The following is a 23,280-nucleotide window of genomic DNA, read 5'->3' as shown; positions in this document are numbered from 1 at the left end:
GAGTAATCCTGAGATTACTACCTTAGAGGTCCTACTTTTTAATTTATTTCCTAACTCCCTATTATTCTGCTTGCAGGACCTCATCACTTTTTTACCAATGTCATTGATACCGATATGGATGGAGTGGGGGACTTCAATGTCCATCGCCAAGAGTGGCTCAGTAGCACCATTACTGACCAAGCTGGCTGAGTCCTGAAGGACATAGCTGCCAGACTGGGCCTGCAGCAGGTGGTGAGCAAACCAACACGTGGGAAAAACCTACTTGACCTCGTCCTCCCCAATCTACCTGTCGCAAATGCATCTGTCCATGACAGTATTGGTAGGAGTGACCACCGCACAGTCCTTGTGGAGACGAAGTCCCATCTTCACACTGAGGACACCATCCAACGTGTTGAGTGGCACTACCACCGTGATGAATGGGATAGATTCAGAACAGATCTAGCAGCTCAAAACTGGGCATCCATGAGGCGCTGTGGGCCATCAGCGGCAGCAGATTTGTATTCCAGGATAATCTGTAACCTCGTGGCCCGGCATATTCCTCACTCTACCGTTACCAACAAGCCAGGGGATCAACCCTGGTTCAATGAGGAGTGTAGAAGAGCATGCCAGGAGCAGCACCAGGTGTACCTAAAAATGAGGTGCCAACCTGATGAAGCTACAACTCAGGACTACATGCATGCTAAACAGCGGAAGCAACATGCTATAGACAGAGCTAAGCAATTCCACAACCAACGGATCAGATCAAAGCTCTGCAGTCCTGCCACATCCAGTCATGAATGGTGGTGGACAATTAAACAACTAATCTTATATACAGATACAAATGATTGAAAGAGATTCAACCCAAACCTAGGGGAAACTAGATAAACACACGAGGGAGAAAGGAATAGAAGAATATGCTGATAGGGTTAGATGAAGAGGGGTGGGAGGAGGCTTGTGTGGAGCATAAACAACATCATGGACCTGTTGGGCTGAATGGCCTGTTTCTGTGCTGTACATTCTATGTAATTCTAAGTAAAGCATTGAGAAAATATTACAAATGAATGAAAACTTTCAATTGCAAAGCTTTATTTGTCACAAAAACCTATGGTAGGAGCTGGGAGTGCAGCAGGACCATAACAATTGAGACACAGTAGCTCATGCTGTGGAGTGCAGGATCCCCATTAATTTCCATCCACAAATATGGACAAGTGTGCACTGAGTCTGTATAAAACATAGACAGTTGGCCTGTATGCAAAGTGGAACAAGTTTTTCAGGTTTTATGCTGCATAAGAATATAATGAAAGGACCTGCATTTATACATCTTTCACATCCTCAGGATGTCCCAAAAATGCTTCACAGCCGATGAAGGTCCTTTGAAGTTTAGTCAGTATTGTAATGTAACAGATCTGCTTCTTCCATACAGCCCACTTTATCGTGGGCTCCACACAACCCCTTTCATCCCCGCAAGCAAACCTTCAAATCCGAGCATGTGTTGAGGGCTACCAACATACAGGAGATCCACAGATGGGCAAAGCTACCTAAACAAGTGGAGCAGTTCCAAGAGTAGCATTGCATCAAAATGAGTAAGGCTTGGTAAATTTCTTTTGTGGTTGTGCACTGTAGTAATTTGATTTTAAATCGCATTACCCAACTCCATCCACCCCTCCCTCTGAGCTGTTGGCGTGCTGCAAAATCTTCCACAAACTTCAACCCCTGACGTGAGGGCTGGAGCGAGCGCACCTGTGGAACGCTGCGTCATCCGCCGCGGCTGACGTCATCACCTCACCTGCCCGGCGCACGGATACACAACAAACCGCCTCCCTCCCCCACACACAGCTGTGAACCGTCCCGGAACTCGAATCAAAGTGGTGGGGAAGAGAGAGAGACCTCCCATTTGTAATAGAATTTTCTGACACACATTCAGTGCATTTTGATGAATAACCGGGTTTGAATAATTATACGGATTAATTTCGGCTATTCTTGCGTCAGTGCTGAGGCGGCCCTGCTTTCTCTCGGCGGCGGCGGCGTCGGGGTGGTGCCTTGCTGCTAGGGAGTGAACGGGCGCCGTTTCCGGTTGCCGCCGCCATATTGTGGGAGAGAAGCGGCGAGCGCGGGGCTGGGCCCGAGCGGAGCGGAGGGGGGAGTGACTCTGAGCGGCTCACAGACACAGAGAGAGAGAGACGGTCAGTCAGTCCCCGCTCACCCGCACCACCATGACCACCCGCTCGGAACGGGAGAAGTCGCAGAAGCAGAATGAGCAGCACCAGGCCATCCTGTCCAAGCTGCTGCGGGAGGAGGACAACAAGTACTGCGCCGACTGCGAGGCCAAAGGTAACACCGGCTCGGGCGTAGGGTGACAGGCCGGCACCCTCTGTCTGCGGCTCACCCTGGGGGCTGGCTTCGGAGGGATGGGGGAGAGGGAGGAAGGGGAGAGGGAGGAAGGGGAGAGGGAGGAAGGGGAGAGGGAGGAAGGGGAGAGGGAGGAAGGGGAGAGGGAGGAAGGGGAGAGGGAGGAAGGGGAGAGGGAGGAAGGGGAGAGGGGGGAGGAAGGGGGGGGGAGGGGAGGAAGGGGGGGGAAGGGAGGAATGGGAGAGGGGGGGGAAGGGAGGGGGGGGAAGGGAGGAATGGGAGAGGGGGGGGAAGGGAGGAATGGGAGAGGGAGGAATGGGAGAGGGGGGGGAAGGGAGGAATGGGAGAGGGGGGGGAAGGGAGAGGGGGGAAGGGAGGAATGGGAGAGGGGGGGGAAGGGAGGGGGGGGAAGGGAGGAATGGGAGAGGGGGGGGAAGGGAGGAATGGGAGAGGGAGGAATGGGAGAGGGGGGGGGAAGGGAGGAATGGGAGAGGGAGGAATGGGAGAGGGGGGGGGAAAGGGAGGAATGGGAGAGGGAGGAATGGGAGAGGGGGGGGGAAAGGGAGGAATGGGAGAGGGAGGAATGGGAGAGGGGGGGGGAAAGGGAGGAATGGGAGAGGGGGGGGGAAAGGGAGGAATGGGAGAGGGGGGGGGAAGGGAGGAATGGGAGAGGGAGGAATGGGAGAGGGGGGGGGAAAGGGAGGAATGGGAGAGGGGGGGGAAAGGGAGGAATGGGAGAGGGAGGAATGGGAGAGGGGGGGGGAAAGGGAGGAATGGGAGAGGGGGGGGGAAAGGGAGGAATGGGAGAGGGAGGAATGGGAGAGGGGGGGGGAAAGGGAGGAATGGGAGAGGGGGGGGGAAGGGAGGAATGGGAGAGGGAGGGAGGAATGTGGGGGTGGGGGAAAGAGAGGGAGGAATATGGGGGGGGGGGAAGAGGGGGAAGGGAGGAATGGGAGAGGGGGGGGAAGGGAGGAATGTGGGGGTGGGGGAAAGAGAGGGAGGAATATGGGGGGGGGGGAAAGAGAGGGAGGAATATGGGGGGGGGAAAGAGAGGGAGGAATATGGGGGGGGGGGAAAGAGAGGGAGGAATATGGGGGGGGGGGAAAGAGAGGGAGGAATATGGGGGGGGGGAAAGAGAGGGAGGAATATGGGGGGGGGAAAGAGAGGGAGGAATATGGGGGGGGGGGCAGAGGGAGGAATATGGGGGGGGGGCAGAGGGAAGAATATGGGGGGGGCAGAGGGAAGAATATGGGGGGGGCGCGGGGGAATATGAGCGGGGGGGGCATGAGCGGGGGGGGCATGAGCGGGGGGGGCATGAGCGGGGGGGACATGAGCGGGGGGGCGCGGGGGGAATATGAGCGGGGGGGGCAGGGCGAGGGGGGAATACGAGGGGGAGAAGGGCGATCGGGGAATACGAGGGGGGCGGAAGGGGAGGGGCGATCGGGGAATACGAGGGGGGCGGCAGGGGAGGGGCGATCGGGGAATACGAGGGGGTCGGCAGGGGAATATGAGGGGGTGGGCAGGGGAGGGGCGATCGGGGAATATGAGGGGGGGGGCAGGGGAATATGAGGGGGTGGGCAGGGGAGGGGCGATCGGGGAATATGAGGGGGGGGGCAGGGGAATATGAGGGGGTGGGCAGGGGAGGGGCGATCGGGGAATATGAGGGGGGGGCAGGGGAGGGGCGATCGGGGAATATGAGGGGGGGGCAGTGGAAGGGCGATCGGGGAATATGAGGGGGGGGGCAGGGGAAGGGCGATCGGGGGATATGAGGGGGGGGGGGCAGGGGAAGGGCGATCGGGGAATATGAGGGGGGGGGCAGGGGAAGGGCGATCGGGGAATATGAGGGGGGGGGCAGGGGAAGGGCGATCGGGGAATATGAGGGGGGGGGCAGGGGGAGGGCGATCGGGGAATATGAGGGGGGGGTGAGGGGAAGGGCGATCGGGGAATATGGGGGGGGGCAGGGGAAGGGCGATCGGGGAATATGAGGGGAAGGGCGAGGGAAGGGGGGAAAAGAGAGAGGACAGGGCACCGCTCCCTGTCTTTGCTATTAATAACATACCTTCTTCCTGCCGAGTGACTGTAATCATTTAAAAGGAGGGTGGGAGCCGTGTGTATAGGAATCTGCTGCTATCCCCTACCTCTGTCTCAATGACCTTTAAGGAGGGGAGCCTGCTCACTGTTTCATTCCACAGTGATCCAGGCAAATGATTTCTTGTTCATGTGGCGAGTGTAAGCTTGTCATCTCTGTCGGTACCAATTGTATTTTAAAAGCTGTGATCTAGTGACTTCACACACCCTTCTCTATCTTCTCTACTCTTTCTCTCTTCTTCCCTCCGCCCGCCCCCCCCCCCCCCCCCCCCCCCTTGGTAATGTCACTTGACTCATCCACAGCAGCACTTGTGGGATCCTGCACTGATTTTTAGGGGGTGGGGGAGGAAAGAGAGAGAATAAAAGCTGACATGCAAATAGTATTGAAAAGTATAATATCAGTGCTTTAATACTTGAAAGAAATGCAGCAAGGCTCTTGGTACTTAATGTAGAGGAATGAGTGTGAATCTTTGATCAGTCATGAAATAAAGATGCTTTATGCTGAGTGTGACATTTGCTTCATGCAATATTGAAGAAGGTGCCTAAGAACAAACTCCTAATCTGCAGCATTTATCCATTTTAGGTCACTATGACTTGCAACCTGTAACTGTTTCAGCTGAACATGTATTTGTCACTACAGTCATTCTTGGAGGTACCTTAAAGGGATTTAGTGGTTTGTTTGGATAAACTTGAAATTGTGCACTTGTCAAAGTGATGTTAGATTTATTTTCTGCATTGGCAAAGTATAGTTAAAATATTGTAATGTAGCTAGATTTACTGAGATACAAACTTTCTATTGCACGGCACTTCCTTCCTTCCCTTTTGAAGTGATTCTTGTGTATCTATTTATGGTTACAAAACACTTGATTACATTATAGAAATAGTGCAACTCTTAAGGTACCATAGTGGTTCTAGTATAATGCTATGGTAGTGACTCAGATTTACTTTCTGTTTTGTAGGGGTAGCCACATGCAGTCATTAGTTGTGAACCAAAGTAATCTCTGACTTTGAGATTCTTTTCCCTAGTCAGTAGAAAAACACTCTTTTGAGCCTTGTCCTGCTTTGAATTTCTTACTGAAAATGACATTGTAAATCTTTATGGGTTAAGTACATATTTACTTATTGGAGTGTGCATTGTTTTTTAAAAAAATGACTTAATAACCAGCTTTGCTTCTTGATTGCTGAATTGCAGCCAAGCCAAAGATTATATATGTAGCTTGTTTTTATATTGTAGGCATTTTTGACTGATATGATGCACTGGGATAGAAAACATTGTATTAAAAATTTCAATGTGGTAGTGAATTTTGATTTATCATGAATCATGGGGTTTTTTTTAAGTAGAGGAAAATCATGCACGCATTGAGTATTTCTTGCTCATATGTATGATGTGAAGGTAGCCATCTTACAGCAGTACACATTTCATGTTAAGAATTGCAGTTAGATTTCTAAGATGGTAGTATCCATGGACAGGTCCTCCTGAGGAGAAAGCTTGGTAGAGGGCCTGTTATTGTGGGCACTAAGAAGGAAACGCAAAACCCAGAACAAGAATATTGTTTTTATATTGGTATTTTACTAATGGCTGTAAAGTACGCTGTGTACCGGAGGACTTGTGATACGTGGAAGAACATATTTATTTTGCAGCTGAAGATTACACATACAGCTTTTTATATTGGTATTTTTATTGCTACGTGGCTATCATATGGAAGCTAAGATCAGAGGTTTCTCAGGTCCTCAGTATATCTGCTGGTGACTGTGCCTGATGGAGGAATCAAAGATATCATTGGCCACAGTGTAAGATGGTCAGGTTGGAATAATTTGATTGTTGTAGCTGCTCTGTTTCTTGTGATTTTCTTGTTTTCAGCTTAATTTTGCACAGATGTTCCTTTTCAAAATGCAGCACAGCGGATGGAGGTGTGCTATTGCGGTCTATCCAGTGCTGTCTACGCAGACTGTGGGGATGTTGCTAACCTTATTTATTCAGTATCTCTTTGTACAGCTTGTTCTTCCCATCGTAAATTGCTTGCCATTTTTCAGCTCACATTGGAACATATTGTTGGGAAGTGACATGGCTGACCCAAAGAAGCTGTACTTTATTAAGCACTACTTGAACACAAGTTGCTCTAGCTCGTGACAGAACTTTGGCATTGTTGATCTTGTCTTGCCATTTGTGTAGCATCGATCGCAGTGATGTGGAAGTTGTCAACTCCTTCATGTGATCTTTTTTCTATTGAGGAACCATGATGAAGGGCCATGCTACAAGACACCGAGATTCATTTAGGAAGAAACATAGAATCTTGCAGGACAGAAGGAGGCCTTTTGGCCCATCGTGCCTGTGCTGGCTCTTTAAAAGAGCTGTCACTTTTTCTCCCCTTCAAGTACGTATCCAGTTCCCTTTTGAAAGTTGCTGCTGAATCTGCTTCCACCATCCTTTCAGGTAGTGCATTCCATCTCATAACTCATTGTGTTAAAAAAAAATTAATTCTCCCCATCTCACCCCTGGCTCTTGCCAGTTACCAACCCTTCTGCCAGTGGAATCATACCTAGCACAAAGGAAGATGGTAGTGGTTGTTGGAGGCCAATCATCTCAGCCCCAGGACATTGCTGCAGGAGTTCCTCAGGGCAGTGTCCCAGGCCCAACCATCTTCAGCTGCTTCATCAATGACCTTCCCTCCATCATAAGGTCAGAAATGGGGATGTTCGCTGACGATTGCAGTGTTCAGTTCCATTCGCAACCCCTCAGCTAATGAAGCAGTCCGTACCCACATGCAGCAAGACCTGGACAACATCCAGGCTTGGGCTGATAACTGGCAAGTAACATTCATGCCAGACAAGTGCCAGGCAATGACCATCTCCAACAAGAGAATGTCTAACCACCTCCCCTTGACATTCAATGGCATTACCATCGCCGAATCCCCCACCATCAACATCCTGGGGATCACCATTGACCAGAAACTTAACTGGACCAGCCGCATAAATACTGTGGCTACGAGAGCAGGTCAGAGGTTGGGTATTCTGCGGCGAGTGACTCACCTCCTGACTCCCCAAAGCCTTTCCACCATCTACAAGGCACAAGTCAGGAGCGTGATGGAATACTCTCCACTTGCCTGGATGAGTGCAGCTCCAACAACACTCAAGAAGCTCGGCACCATCCAGGACAAAGCAGCCCACTTGACTGGCACCCCATCCACCACCCTAAACATTCACTCCCTTCATTGGCGCACTGTGGCTGCAGTGTGTACCATCCACAGGATGCACTGCAGCAACTCGCCAAGGCTTCTTCGACAGCACCTCCCAAACCCGCGACCTGTACCACCTAGAAGGACAAGGACAAGGGCAGCAAGCACATGGGAACATCATCACCTGCACGTTCCCCTCCAAGTTACACACCATCCCGACTTAGAAATATATCGCCGTTCCTTCATCGTCGCTGGGTCAAAATCCTGGAACTCCCTACCTAACAGCACTGTGGGAGAACCTTCACCACACAGACTGCAGCGGTTCAAGAAGGCAGCTCACCACCACCTTCTCAAGGGCAATAAATGCCGGCCTTGCCAGCGATGCCCACATTCCATGAACGAATTTTTAAAAAGTTTCTCCCTATTTACTTCAGCAAAACCCCATATAATTTTGAACATCTGTACTAAATCTCCCCTTAACCTTCTCTGCTCTAAGGGAGACAATTCTTTAGTGTCTCCACATGACTGAAGTCCCTCATCCTTGGTACCGTTCTAGTAAATCTCGTCTGCACCCTCTCCAAGGTCTTTGCATCCTTTCTAAAATGTGGTGCCCATAAAGAGTTTATGGGGAAGGGAAAGGGGGTACCAATGGCTGACATCATTGTCAGTGCAATTGGAAATTTAGGACTGAGGACTAATAATGCCCAACTGAGAGTTGGCAGCATTGACTGCAGCTAAGTGCAGAATATGATTTTTAGACATGAAGCTGCTTTTTTTATGTTCACTTTTTTTTGTTGCTCCAAAACTCAGGAGCTGCACCTAAGCTTCCTAAATAATAGCATTTTTGTGGTCTTTTGCTCTAATTTTCGTATCCATTGATTTGTGATCTCAACCACTGCTGCTTCCATAACCAAAATCTTGCTTTCCCCTACTGGTGGGTTAAAAGTGGCTAGTTAGAACATTGTCACTTTTATAGTAGGTCCTGGACACACATACAGCTAGATGACAAAATTCTCTTCTCTCTTTTTTGGAGGGTTTGTATATTCGGTGGCCTTTTAGGTGACACCTTTCTGTCTGCTCACTGTGATTGCCTTGGCAACGGGCAGTAATCACCAGGCATTGTTCTGTGATTTTCAAATGCGAAGGATTCGAAAATTTCATTTCCACACCGTTCACCTGAGGAAGGAGGAAGCCTCCAAAAGCTTGTGGAATTTAAAATAAATTTGTTGGACTATAACTTGGTGTTGTAAAATTGTTTACAAAATTAAAAGACATTCTTCTGGCTAAAACTTTTGCTTTCATGCTAAATATTAATATCTTGTCAAATTAATTCATAGGTGGCATATATCTTCCTAATCAACTATATCTCTTCCTATAAAACTTAAAATATAATCATTCTCTCCAGAAGAGAATATTTAAATAGTGAACTACAATGCCCAGTGGGCTGCCTGTATGCTTTGAGCTCTGATAAACGATGAGTATCACTGTGTGGGTACTGGATTGCATTAAGAGTGGAGTAATACAGTTGTACAAGGTGGTCAGAACCCTGGAGTATTTTGTGCATTTTTGGTTACCAAATCACAATGATGTTACTGCTCTTGAGATGGTATAGAATTGACCAATGAAGATGATTCCAGATATCAGCAATTTATGAGCAAAGGTTAAGAAAATTGGGCATTTCGTTTTTGGAAAAGAGATTGAGGTAACAAGAAGTTTTCAAGACTATGAAGTGAATTAATCCAGGTAAATTGCTTGCAATGGCGAAGGGAGATCCAAAGAGACTTGGGGGTCCCTGCACATAAATAATTAAAATGTCATTGACGGGTACAGAAAATAATCAAAAAAGCTAATAGAATGCTGGCCTTTATATCTAGAGGACTAGAATACAAGGGGGTAGAAGTTATGCTACAGCTATACAAAGCTCTGGTCAGACCACGCCTGGAGTAATGTTCAGTTCTGGACACTGCACTTTAGGAAGGATATATTGGCCTTGGAGGGAGTGCAGCGTAGATGTACTAGAATGATACCTGGACTCCAAGGATTAAATTACGAGGAGAGATTACACAAACTAAGGTTGAATTCCCTGGAATTTAGAAGATTAAGGGGTGATTTGATCGAAGTTTTCGAGATGTTAAGGGGAACTGATAGTTCCTCTCTACCTACCCTATTTCTTCTGGTTGGGGAGTGTAGGACTTAGGAGACATAGCCTAAAAATTAGAGCCAGGGCTTTTGGGAGTCAAGTTAGGAAAGATGTCTACATGCAAAGAGTGGTAGAAGTTTGGAACACTCTCTTCCCCAAATGGCAGTTGATGCTAGCTCAATTAATTTTAAATCTGAGATTGATGTTTGTTAGCCCCATATCCCTTAATACCTTTGGTTAAGATGGGTATATGGAGTTCGGTCACAGATCAGCCATGATATTGAATGGCAGAACAGGCTCGAGGGGCTAAATGGCCTCCTCCTGTTCCTATGTTCCAATGATCAAATACCAAGAGATACAAGTTAGGCAGAACTTTTTCAGCCAAAGGATGGTATGCTTGTGGAGAAAATTACCAAGGAAGGCCATTGAAGCAGTCAGTATTAAATGGGTTAAAGAGGCAACTGCCTGTATTTCTGGATAGAGAAGGGATTATTTTGAGAAAACTGATATCAGAAGGGATGGGCCTGTAGGTGTAAGTGACCTTTCCATGTTCCTAAAAGTTCTTGCCCTGCATTTCATTTGACTTGTGTTGCTGTATATCTGCCCTTGGGGTGTCATGTAAATAAAATGTATTGCCATCATTTCATAGCTATGAAATTGGCCTCTACAAGGCTACCTGTTTAAGGGCAGACTTCTCATAGGATTCAATTGATATAATTTTAATTTTAGGTTGTAAATAGATTGGGAAAAAATAATTTCTAATTTAGTTAGAAGGTAAGTATATTAAAATATATGAATTTTAGTTTAAAAATGAAGCTGGTGGAGTCTAGGATAAGGGGACATAACTGTAAAATCAGAGGCAGGCCATTCAGGAGAGAAGTTAGGAAACACTTCTTCACGCAAAGGGTGGTAGAAATGTGCAACACTCTCTTCCACAAAAAGCTGTAGTTGCTAGCTCAATTAATAGTTTTAAATCTGAGAGATTTTTGCTAGCCAAAAGTATTAAGGGATATTGAGCCAAGGCAGGTGGATGGAGTTCGATCAACCATGATCTCATTGAATGGCGGAACAGGCTTGAGGGCCTGAATAGCCTACTCCTGTTCCTATGTTCCAAAGCATGTGTTCTGATTTTGATCCTTAAGGAATTACCATTTCTCAGCATAATGTAGTGATATCTTGGGTGTGTACATTTTGGAGAAAAACATAAATGACATTGACATCACTATTGGTATATAGCATATACTACAGTATATAGCATATACTACAGCATATATAGTATATGGAAGGAGGAAGCCTCCGAAAGCTTGTGAATTGAAAATAAAATTGTTGGACTATAACTTGGTGTTGTAAAATTGTTTACAATTGTCAACCCCAGTCCATCACCGGCATCTCCACATCATGCACATACTAGCATATATGCAGTATGTAGCATTGAGGATGGGCAGAAGTCAGCTGAAAATCAAAGTTTTTTTTCAAGGCTTGTTGAAGCTAGTGTACTTTAAAGGCAGGTAGTGTGGGTCCTAAAGCCAGTAGTATTGATTCATAGGAACAGGAGTAGGCCATTCAGCCCCTCGAGCCTGCTCTGCCATTTATAAGATCATGGCTGATCTGTGATCTAATTCCACATAGCTGCCTTTGGCCCATATCCCTTAATACCTTTGGTTGGCAAAAAGCTATCTCAGATTTAAAATTAGCAATTGAGCTAGCATCAATTGCCGATTCAAGTATCCTAATATGGTCAAGTTTGATAGGTAATTTTTCTCAAGACCATAATACTGTATATGAATCAGTAAATTGATAGATTAACGGTTTAATATATAAACTACTATTAAAACCAGAGATATGCCTTGGTATCATGCTCAATAGTCATTTATTTGTTCAATATAGAAGTCCTCTCCTCACTGGCTTAGTTACTGAGATCAGGAAGGTTACAAATTAGATTCCTAATCTCATTTGGCTGACTTTAGGGCTGTTGTGATTGGCCTCAGAATCCCTGAATCAGGGAGGGCAAATCTGCCAGGGTTCCCACCACTGATTGCTATCGGGGACTCCTGCTGGGAGTATATGTGCCTGTCTGCAGAGGAGAGGATTGGGATAACTTCCATGATTGAACAACTTGGCAGTTACTGTCTAGGGCCACACATTATGAATGACCACTTTGTTTATCAGAGGGTGACTGATGCCCATCAAACCACCACCCCAACCCTCCAAAGGAAATCGTGCCTTCCGGGAAGGAAATGAACAGAAAAAGGAGCAACGGGAAATATAAAAGTCCGTGTGGGGATACTGGACTGAATGGGGATGCCCTTGTACTGATTAGTGACGTCACACTGATAGTTATACTATTGTCTGGGATCAAGGGTGTTGGGTACAGTTTGTAGAGTAGCAAGCACTTGATCAGTCCAGGGATGACTTTCAAAAGTAAATGTCTAGGGATCACTGCTTAAAAGCAGTAATGTTTCTTGGTGGCAAAATCCATATTATTGCAATTCCCTTTAATTCTAAGATATAATTCTAGAGCAGCACACCTACCTTACAAGGGAGCAATTTAAAATGTATGCTGACTAAATGGATTTAAACTAATTTGCAATCCCACACTCCTGACATTCCCAGAAGCTCACTGCTGCATCTGCCATTCTAGCTGATGTGGAGATAGGTGAGATGAAGATAGTTTATAGTTGCTTTAGACTTCTAAAAACATATAATTTAGAGGGGTGAGCTGAGATTCACTTCATTTAAAAACACTTTTTTATAAAGTGAACAGGATTACCTGCAGTATATTTTAAAAATCTCATTTGGGGATCAGTTGAATGCAGTATCTTTCAGACAGTGGATTCAAATATTGCAAGTATGTTATGTGGGGTACACTTGTTGGATAAATATAATATCCAGTTGCCTTAACATTCTTAAATAGAAATAATAGTCATAGTTTGGGGTAGGTAAGAAATTATGACTTGAGCGAGGTGGATGTATTACAGATTTAGGTATTGTATGCAATAGTAAGTTCATGGACTATGCAATGTCTTGTATGGGGGGGTGGATCTTTTTGATTTTGTTTGACCACAGGGAACGTTTTTTGTTTCCATGTCAGTTTTCTCCTTGCCCTTCCCCACTAGCTGCCCTCTGGTATTTCTCCAAAATTACCATTCTTCATGGCTGAAGCCTTGCCAATGACTGGGTTGGGTCGAGGGAGGAGGGGAGAGCATCACCGCTGAGATCGATCCTGTCCTCACCTGATGTTCACATGCACTTCTAGCAGGGATTACTGGGCAGTGAATCAGGAGTAGGAACCTTGGCTGTATTTTAAAAAAATCTTTATTCTGTATCTCCCTTCTATAATCCATTGTATTTCCTATAATGTCACTCCTGCCTGACAGAACCTTGGAACACTGACTGGGAATCTAAGCTGCCATCTTTTGCTCTGTACCTTGCAGAATTGGCACCCGGTCTGGCAATGCCTCGAATTTAAAATTCTCACTTGTTTTTAAATCCCTCCATGTCATCGCTCCTCCCTATTTCTGTAACCTCCTCCAGCCTTACAACCCTGAGATCTCTGCACTTCTCCAATTAGGTCACAGATCAGTTATGATCTCATTGAATGACTGAACAGGCTTGAGGGGCTAACAGGCCTTCTTGTGCCCCCTCAATTTTCATTGCTCCACCATTGGCCATGCCTTCAGCTGCCTAGGCCTTTAGCTCTGCAATTCCCTCCCTAAACCTCTCTGGTTCTCTAACACTCCTTCCTCCTTCAAGACGCATGGTAAAATCTATGTATTTGACCAAGCTTTTGGTCACCTGTCCTAATCTCCATGACTCGGTATCAAATTTTTGTTTTTATAACGCTTCTGTGAAGCGCATTGGGATGTTTTATTGTGTTAAAGGCACTATATATAAATGCAAGTTGTTGTTTACTCACTGGATAAACTTGCTATGCTGTTCCTGAAGATTTATGACTGGTTATATAATGTTCAATTGTTTAACTTGGATCTCTTGTTCTTGGCATTGTTTTGGAAATTTCTTTAGCATAAGTTCCTTTGTATGTTCAAGGGAAATAGCTGTTCATATAAAGAACTGAAATGGAAGGAGGGGGCAAAGTTGAAGGATGTTCTGGAGGGCTGATCAGTGGGGGGCCTTTGGTATAAAGGCAGTTGCCTTCGACACATTATTCTGCCAGCAAATGTGCATTGTTGAATAAAACTGTTTAACAATTCAGTCTTAATTTCTACTTGATCGTTTTTTAGCTTTTTTTTACAACATCTAGTGAAATTTTAACTTTCAAAATATTAATGTACAATTTTTTTTACCATTAAATCTATGTTCAAATTGAATATGTTTAAATTGGTGTTTCAGGAGCTTATTTTGGTAGGCAAAGAATTCAAGAGCTGAAAGTTTTCAATTTTTCAAAAACAATTGGTTTTATATCATGCCTATTGTGTGGGGAAAAATAATTCAAATGCAGTAGTGTTCTAGATGTAGATCAAGAATGAGTTATACAATTCATAACTGGATGCATGAAAATCTTGGTATAATTAAGGAGTGCCCACTTCAGGGACATAATTGAATGTGGATTTTGGAATTTTAAGCTGCCTTTTAATTATAACTATACATGGGTTGCACTTAAGATGCATCAAGTGCTGTTTTCTTGGCACCTGGAAACTAAGCCAACAACAATGTCAAATGTGCCATGACCTAACCCCCTGACGGTACTTCAGAAAGGGAATCGTGATCACTGAGATTTAAGCCCTTCTGCTTGTGCCGTCCTTGAGCCATTCACAGTAAGTCAGATAATGCACTATTTTATAAGGTGACGAACACTGTAGCATGTAAAGTTTGTGTGCGCCCCTTTAAGGCTATAAAAATCAAATTTCTAAGTAAATGCTGGGTGAATTTAAATAGGTTCTAATTAAGAGATTTAAAACCTGCTGGCTCTGGTATTGTGTTCCTGAAGATTTCACTGTGTCTTTAAAGTGTGACTGACAGAAATTCACGGATGATCTGCTTTAATAAATAAGCAACTTTAGCATTTTCTAGAAAATAGGTGGGAGGCAGTGGCGCTTGCAACCAACATCCATCCTCTGAATGGTTAGTCTTCCTGTCAAGCAAACACTTCCAGAAATTACTTCAATGTTTATCTGAGATTAGATAGGAGCCCAAAAGCAAATTGCATTTTTTTGCCTATTAGCTTCATAACTTCTGGGATTTTCTACTCATTAGCAAATAAGTAGAATTTCGCTTCCACCACAACAGCTGTAGAAATGAACCTCCTATAAACTGCGGTTAAATGGGTGTGTTTTGGGGGGGATGGGTAAGAGGAGTGAGTTAAATCCAATTACATGCAACAGATCTGAGTGGTCAAAAAAATGACTTTTTGCTTGGTATTTGTTCGAAACTTCATATGTCATAAAGCATTAATGTCTTTTAAGTTTAATTGAAAACAGACACTCATTCATCCAGTTTGTATTCAAATCACTTCCAAAAACACAAACTGAAGTACTTTCCTGTGGGGAGACAATTTCTCTTTTCCATTAGGAAAAATAAACGACAAAAATGCAACAGGTGTACAACCAGTGTCTGAAGTCTCAGCTCTGGACAAAAATATCAAGTTCCAGTCTAAACCTCAAAGTGTTTATTGGTAAACTTCTTTGTTATCCTGAAATATGCATTTTTTGTCTTGGTTCCAAACTTTATTTTGAGCACTTAAAAAAAAAAATCAGTTACTGAAGAATAGTGCATGATTTTTTTTCCCCACCAAGTCTGTGAAATGATTCAAAATAAATCTGTAACTTGTACAAGATTTCAGAAGTGCTGACTTTGCTAAAATGGCAGACAATTTGGAACTGGATAATTGGCTAACCCTACTGGGTGGTGGTGAGACCGATGTAGAATACAAATGGAAAGTTTTTAAGAACAAGATGAAAAATGTGGAAGACAAATATGTACCCAAAGTCCTTTTTTTAAAAAAAGGAGTGTGGTAAGAAAAAGCCCATATCCCTTGATTCCTCTAGAGTCCAAAAATCTATATCTCAGCCTTGAATATATTCAATGACTGTGTCCACAGTCCTCTGGGATAGAGAATGCCAATGATTCTGCATGAAGAAATTCCACCTCATCTCAGTCTTGAACGGCTGACCCCTTATACTGCGACTATGCCTCCTAGTTCTAGACTGTCTAGCCAGGGGAAACAATCTCAGCATCTACCCTGTCAAGCCCCCTCAGAGTCTTATGTTTCAATGAGATCACCTCTTATTCTTCTAAACTCGAGAGTATAGGCTCATTCTACTCCACCTCCCTTCATAGGATAATCCTCATATCCCAGGAATTAATCTAGTGAACCTTCGTTGTACCGCCTCCAAGGAAAGTATATCTTTCCTTAGATAAGGAGACCAAAACTGTACGTAGTACTCCAGGTGAGGTCTTACTAAATCCCTGTACAACTGTACTAAGACTTCCTTACTCTTGCACTCCAACCCCCTTGCAATAAAGGCCAACATGCTATTTGCTTTCCTTACTGCCTGTTGTACCTGCATACTAACTTTGTGTTTCTTGTTCAGAGAGACTTGGGTGTCCTCGTACAACAACATTTAATAGTTTTTCACCATTTTAAACAATATTCTGTTTTTCTGTTCTTCCTACCAAAGTGAATAACTTCACATTTCCCCACATTATACTCCATCTGCCACCTTGCCCACTCACTTAACCTGTCTATATCCCTTTGCAGACTCTGTCCTCCTCACAGTTTGCTTTCACACCTAGCTTTGCATCGTCAGCAAACTTAGATGAAGGGATCAAGTGTAATGTATCCAAGTCATTAATATTGATTGTAAATAGCTGAGGCCCAAGCACCGATGCTTCCCACTGTTACAAACTGCCAACCTGATAACCTATTTATCCCTACTGATTTCTGTCCTTTAGCCAATTCTCTATCCATGCTAATATATTACTCCCAACCCCATGAGCCCTTACCTTGTGTAACAACCTTTTTTGTGTCACCTTATCGAATGCCTTTTGAAAATCCAAATGTGCTACATCCACTGGTTCCCCTTTATCTACCCTGCTAGTTATATCCTCAAAAAACTCTAATTGGTTTGTCAAACACTATTTCCCTTTCATAAAACCATGTTGACTCTGCCTAATCATATGATTAGGCAAAGCGCCCTGTTACCACTTCCTTAACAATGGATTCCAGCATTTTCCTGACGACCGATGTCAGGCTAGCTGGCTGGTAGTTCCCTGTTTTCTCTCTCCCTCCCTTGAATAGTGGGGTAACATTTGCTACCTTCCAGTCCACTGGCACCGGGAGATACTAAAGAAAACTAAGGCTGCTATCAGATCAGCTAGAAGGATAATGGTAGAGGATTGTAGACAATTGTGGAAGTAGTGGGAAAAGCTTTTTCAGTTTTGTGAAGTCTCAGAACTGTCAGTGTATTGGCCATTGAACGTGCTCAAGGTCAGGTTACGAGGGGCTCAAGGGGTATGGCGGAAATGTTAAATGAGTACTTTGCGTTGGTCTTAACCCTTGAAGATGACCCTCTACTGTTAGAATTTAATGAAACTAGTAATAGCATAGATGAACATGTTAGAATTTAAAAACCTGAAAATAGAGCAGCTGGACCGGATGATATCCACCTGAGGAACCTCTGAGATGGGATGCGTGCAGTGCGAGCCCCTTGCCTGTATTTTTAATAGCTCACTGCGTTCTGCAACGGTTCCCGTAGATCGAAAGGAGGCCAATCTTATCTCTTTTTAAAAGATAGGAACAAGACTGACCTGGGTAACTATAGGGCCCATTAGTTTGACGTCAATAATAGGAAAGATGCTCGAAGGATCATTAGGGATGCGATATATGATTACGTGGATAAAGAGGGACATATTAGGGACATCCCACATGGCTTCAAAAAAAGTCATGCCGTACAAATTTGATATTTTTTGAAGCAGTCACCAAGATAGTGGATGTTGTCTACTTAGACTTCCAAAAAATTTTTGAAAAGGTACTGCACAAGAGACTTCTCCAAGATCGAAGCCTCCGCTATAAGCGGTGATATATTGAACTGGATTGAGAACTGTCTGGAAGGCTGTAGACAGTAGTTGTAGATGGATTTGGATCGGTTTGGAAACCGGTCACCTGTGGTGTCCTGCAAGGATCGATGTTGGGATCATTGCTCTTATTTTTATTGATGATCTAGACGTTAGGCATTGGGGACGTGATCTACAAATTTGAGGATACCGAGATCTGTGCGAGGGTTAGGACTGTAGACGATGCTCGACTGCTTCAGGCGGATCTTGATTTTGGTGTGGGGCAGGGAGGGCAAGAGATTGGGCTTGTGACTAGCAAATTATGTTTAATTTCAAAAATGTCAGTTATGCATGTGGGCAGGGTGAATTCTCAACATTCATACACCCTTCAGTGTAAAGCATTAAAGAAGGTGGAGAAAGAGATCTGGGCCTTCTAGTGCATAAATCTCAAGGCTCATGAGCAATGCCATGAAGCAATAGAGCGAATATGGTGTTGGGTGCATTTATAGGACAATTGACTAAGATAAAGCATATTATTTTGTTCTTGTACAAGACTGTGGTCAGGCCTTATTTGGAATACTGTGTCCAGTTTTGGCAGTCTCACATAGTGGATGATAGAGGTTTTGGAAAGGGTGTAGAGGTGGGCCACTAGACTAATTCCCAGCTTAAAGCATCTTAGTTATCAAGATAGGCTAAAAGAGCTGGGACTCAAACTTAGAGAATGGTAGACTTAAGGATGATCTGATCAAGGTTTATAAGATGATGGAATAGATGTGTTCGAGTTGACAGTTTGTTGCAATTAAATAGGTTAGGGAGGACCAGGGACCACAATTTTAAGTTGTACAAGGCCAGATCTAGGTTAGATGTCAGGAGGTGGTTCTTTTTCCAGACAATAGTGGACCTTGAATAGGCTGCCAGCTTGTGAGGTGGACACTGATTTGCTGAATTCCTTCAAGCCAAAGCTGGACCTATACTGGCTGGAGTTGGAGATCACCTTGTACAAAAGGTAGAAATTGCATAGCGTTATCAGGGTAATTTTGATCGGGGGAGGGGCAAATCGTAGAGGAATGTCCCAGATTTTTTTCCCCCACATCTGCCTGGGTTTTTATCTAATTTTTTGCCTCTCAGGAGATCTTGTGGTTTTGGGTGGGTTGGGGAGTATGTCTATATTGTGATACACAAGGGGCTCAATTTTCCCAGGAAATTGCAGGTGTGGGGGTGGCTCCGAAAATCGGGGAAATCCTGTTTGGGTTCGGAGCCTGGCTCCAACCCGCAGACTTCCGGGTTCCTCACTGGCTTATCTGGGTGCGCGCTTGTCTTCCGAATGCGGAAGTCCCACCGGCAATTCAAGCCGGCGAGATGATACTTTACACAGTTGTTGACATAGTTTAAGTAGTTGAACGAGTTAATCTTTTCCACTTTGAGGCAGGGGTGTGATTTTGAAGCATCCTCAGTGTGTTTCTTGTGCTTTGGGAAACACTCCATGTTGCAACAGATGTTTCAGCCAGCAGCCAATGAGACATTCAAATGCTTCTTTGACAGATGGGGAGAAAAGGTCACTTATTGCAGCAGGGCACTCAGTTCTTTCAGACAAACTTTTGGCTGTAAGATCTTTGTTTTCACTGCAAATTCTTACTTTCCACTCAAAATTCTTCTGTTCAAACGTATTTAACTACTTTGCAGACCCCCTCAAACTCTGTCAGGATGGGATGGGGGGGGGGGGGGGGGGCGCCATGGCTGCATTCACCACTACATCCGAGGACGAGCAACATCACCAGCCTCGCCAGACCCGGCATTCACCTCCACCATTTGGAGCTCCACAACACAGTGCTGTGCCACAGGCACCTGCATAAGAGCAGAGGGCAACAACAGAGAGTGACATTGCAGGAGGCACGACCCTTGCCTCGGTCTACAGATCGTGGCTCAGCCTCTTGGACCTCCCTGAGGAGCAGTGCGTTCAGAGGCTCACGGGTAGTCACAGACATCTACAGCCTCCTTCGTGCCGAGCTACTCCTGCCTGGACCGAGCAGCATCTCCTTACCTGTCACTGTCAAAGTCACCACTGCCCTCAACTTCATCTCCGGATCATTCCAGGGTGCCACCGGGGGCATTGGGGTCTCTGTTGTCTGCGCACAAGTGCATAAGGCAGGTCACCGGCTTGTTTCGCAGGGCTTCGCACTGTCAGCTTCCCCAAGGGTGACCTCAGCCAGACGGAGAGGGCAGTAGGATTCCACTCCGTGGCTGGTTTCCCACTGGTGCAAGGAGCAATCGATTGCACCCATATAGCAATATGAGCACCTCCACATGAGCCAGGACTGTTCATCAACAGGAAGGGGAATCACTCAGCTCGTTTGTGACCACCGCAAGAGATTCCGTGTGCGCCAGATTCCCTGCCAGCTGCCATGATTCATTCATCCTCTGGGTATCCAACATCCCGCTGCTCTTTCATGCACTGCACACCCTTAAGGGCCGGCTCCTCAGGGTCAAGGGATACCCCCTACACACATGGCTCATAACACCTCTGAGGAGCCCCATCACCAAGCAACAGTGTCGATATAACTACAGCCACATTGCCACCAGGTCTACAATTGAGCATGCTATGGGGCTGCTCAAGATGCGATTTAGGTACCTTGATGGTTCTGGGGGAGCGCTTCAATATGCACCAAAGTGGGACGCATTATAGTAGTGTTTGTACCCTGCGCAACATGGCACAAGAGGGGTGCCGCTTGATGCCCCATCCACATCTGCCGCCCTCGTTGAGGAGGAACCCATGGGCAGAGCAGTGGCTCACCTGGCTGCTCGTGAGGCTAGGGAGTCACTGATATATGAATGGTTCTCCTAACATCAAAGTGTGAAGAGTCCAGTCCTCTCTCCACCTGGATAGAGCAGGGTCCATACCAGTGTTCCGCCCGCCACACTTTTTTCCCCCCCACCCCCCAGCACAAATCAATCTTGCAGCTATGCGTACACCCACTGTAAAGTGATCCAATGGGTGGCATCAAGTGTTGCCGTTCATGGTGAACCTCATGAAAGGGCCCTATTACAAAAGCCAGTCAAAAATGGGCATGACGGGGCAGTAGTGGTGACAATATTTAATGAGTTAACAAAAAGCAAATATAAATTTTTAAAAAATGACCAACTGTCAAACACCCTTGCGCGTATCCTTCGTGCTTAGAAAACCTTTGCCTTTCTCTTTTGACTACCTCTACGTGGTGCATCCCCTGTGGCAGGTTGCTTTTGTTCGTGCTCTGACTGCTTAGATGCTTTGGGCCTATGCCCTCTAGGTTTTGGTGCCTATGAGGGCCCCTCCAAAGACCGCTCCACCTGCACCTGTGCAGGGGCAGACTCGGCCACCTGGAGGAGGCAGCATTGCTGGTACTGGTTGAAAGTGGGGGCAACGGGTGAGACGTGGGAGCACTTTGAGGGTGTCCCCTTTTGCCATCACCAGGCCCACATCACTCTTACCATCCTGCTGGACGACAGTTTGGAGAACATGTGTGAAGCCTTGTAAGGCCAGTGCTAGTTCATCTGCCTGCCTGTTTAAGGCGGCAGAATGTTGTTCGAGTCCGAGCGGCCGTTGTCAGGGCCTGAATGGACTTTATTGGTGAGCCGTGCTTGACGCTCAATGGAGGCTAGCCTTCTCTCCATCGCAGACGTTCACGAACTTAACCCATGACGGTATCTCGGAGTTGCACACGTCCCTGTGACACAATCTGAGATCCCCTCCCGTACCTGTGCCACCATTCCACTCATACAGGAGTTGGACTTCTTCATCCTCTGCGCTATTGTGGAGAGTGCACATGGCACCTGTTCCAGCACCTCGCAAATGCGCTGCTGTTCCTCAGTCATTCTCTTCAAAGGATGCCCCCCAGTGTTCACCATCGGCGCCAGCTAAGAGCCTGGAGAGGAGTGCTCCCACTGACAGACTCTCCGCAGCTGCCCCTGCCACCTGTGTCTGCTTGCGCTCGTGTGTGGTAACTCACCAGGTGCCAACCCAACTAACTGAGGACTATGACCCACTGAGGTGTGAGTATCTGCCCTGGTGGATGATTCACTCAGATGTGACGGTGCACCGTCAGAGGCCGGCAGGTCCTCTAAGGAATCACCTTCTGCCATCACTGCGGTCTCTGAAGGCCTGTAAGAGAACAGAAGGTAATATTAAGTATCATCACAGATGTGTCATGTTGCGATGAGCATACTGACGTGCTGAAGATGGCAAGGCATATTAACATCAATTCATATTGTGTGCTGAATGTTGTGTACCAGATGTATGTTGGGTCTCAGCGTCCCCAACGGACAGGCACTCGAAGGTTCGGCTGAGCTCCAGCGCCTCCTGCTCAGTGAGGACGACTATTTGTTGCGGCCCCCCTCCGGTCCTCGCCTTCTCCCTTGCATTCTGAGCTCTCCTATAAGGGGAGAAAGTACAGACATGAGTGAGTGATGGTGATGTGGCCAATTGATGAATGCATTGGTTGGGTGCGGCTGACTGTGAAAGAGATGCATCAGAGACTGAGTATGAGACAGAGCCATGACGTTGTGTGAGGATTGGATTGAGCGGTAGTGGTGGCGTGACTAATGGGGAGGTGAGGAAGTGCAGGTAAGTTGAGGGTGAGCTTTGAGTGGGTGTGAGGAGTGATGATAAGAGTAGTGTTGGTAGTGCAGAATGAGTTGGGGGGTGGGGGCGGTGATGTGGAAGACTGAGTGTAGGAGAATGAATAAGTGTACTCACTTTGGCTGCCCTAGTTAGGTCATTGAAGCACATCCTGCTCTGGGTCAATGTGCAGGAGATGTTGCTGCTGGTGACCTCCTCTGCCATTTTGAGCCAGGCCTTGGTGGTAGAGGTGCAGGCCACTTCCTCCTGTCTGCTGGGTAAAACACGTCTCTCCTCCTCCTTACCCCATCCAGTAGCAATTGGAGTGAAGCATTGCTGAATCTTGGAGCAGCCTTGTCTCTGTGCTGCTCCATTGTGGCATGTGGGTGTTTCCTCCAGGGGAAGCCATTGGAGGACTGCCCCTTTAAATAGAGCTCCTCCAGCTGTCAGCCTGTGATGTGCGTGTGCAGTCTGCCCGCTGCGCAGCTTTCGGACGGCAAACCCGGAAGCAGTGTTAAGTGGCACCAATTGACTTGTAATCGCATGCAAAACTGACATTTTTTATTGGGCGGGTTACCCATGCGCCCAATCACCCACACGCACACCCTGCTGCCATCCCACCTCCATTCTAATATCGGGGCCAAGGTATCACGTTGTGTGGGACAGGCTGGATGGACCAGAGTCTCTTCCTATCCGTCATCGTTCATAACTGGTTTACCTCTCCTTTCTCTTATTGATAGAATATCCTGATTGGTCATTCATGATTGGTTGTTGTCATTGTCATTAACAATTCCTCATTGGTTTACCAGGCAACTTTCTCAATTAATTCATGTTTCCTATGTTCCCTAGCTCTTCAATTGTGATTTTCTGCTCTCTTACTTTGAGCTGATCAGTGTGTTAGGGAAAGTGTGACAGAAAAAGCGACATTACAGGAAGTGTTCCAC

At 46.0% G+C, this 23,280-nt stretch overlaps 1 protein-coding gene across 1 annotated transcript in view; it reads left to right on the top strand.

The window, feature by feature from the left end:
• Nucleotides 1-2,042: 2,042 nt before the first annotated feature.
• The window catches only part of smap1 (small ArfGAP 1), a 311,358-nt gene continuing 290,120 nt past the window's right edge, over nt 2,043-23,280 (top strand). The window contains exon 1 of the mRNA XM_067984029.1: nt 2,043-2,310. Within this exon, the coding sequence (XP_067840130.1) occupies nt 2,193-2,310 (118 nt within the window). The 5' untranslated portion in view covers nt 2,043-2,192. The remainder of the gene's footprint in view (nt 2,311-23,280) is intronic.

The sequence above is a fragment of the Heptranchias perlo genome, chromosome 5 (genome assembly GCF_035084215.1).
Source record: "Heptranchias perlo isolate sHepPer1 chromosome 5, sHepPer1.hap1, whole genome shotgun sequence".
Taxonomy (NCBI): Eukaryota; Metazoa; Chordata; class Chondrichthyes; order Hexanchiformes; family Hexanchidae; genus Heptranchias; species Heptranchias perlo.
The sequence above is the reverse complement of the archived record's forward strand: the minus strand, read 5'-3'. Positions and strand labels throughout refer to the sequence as shown.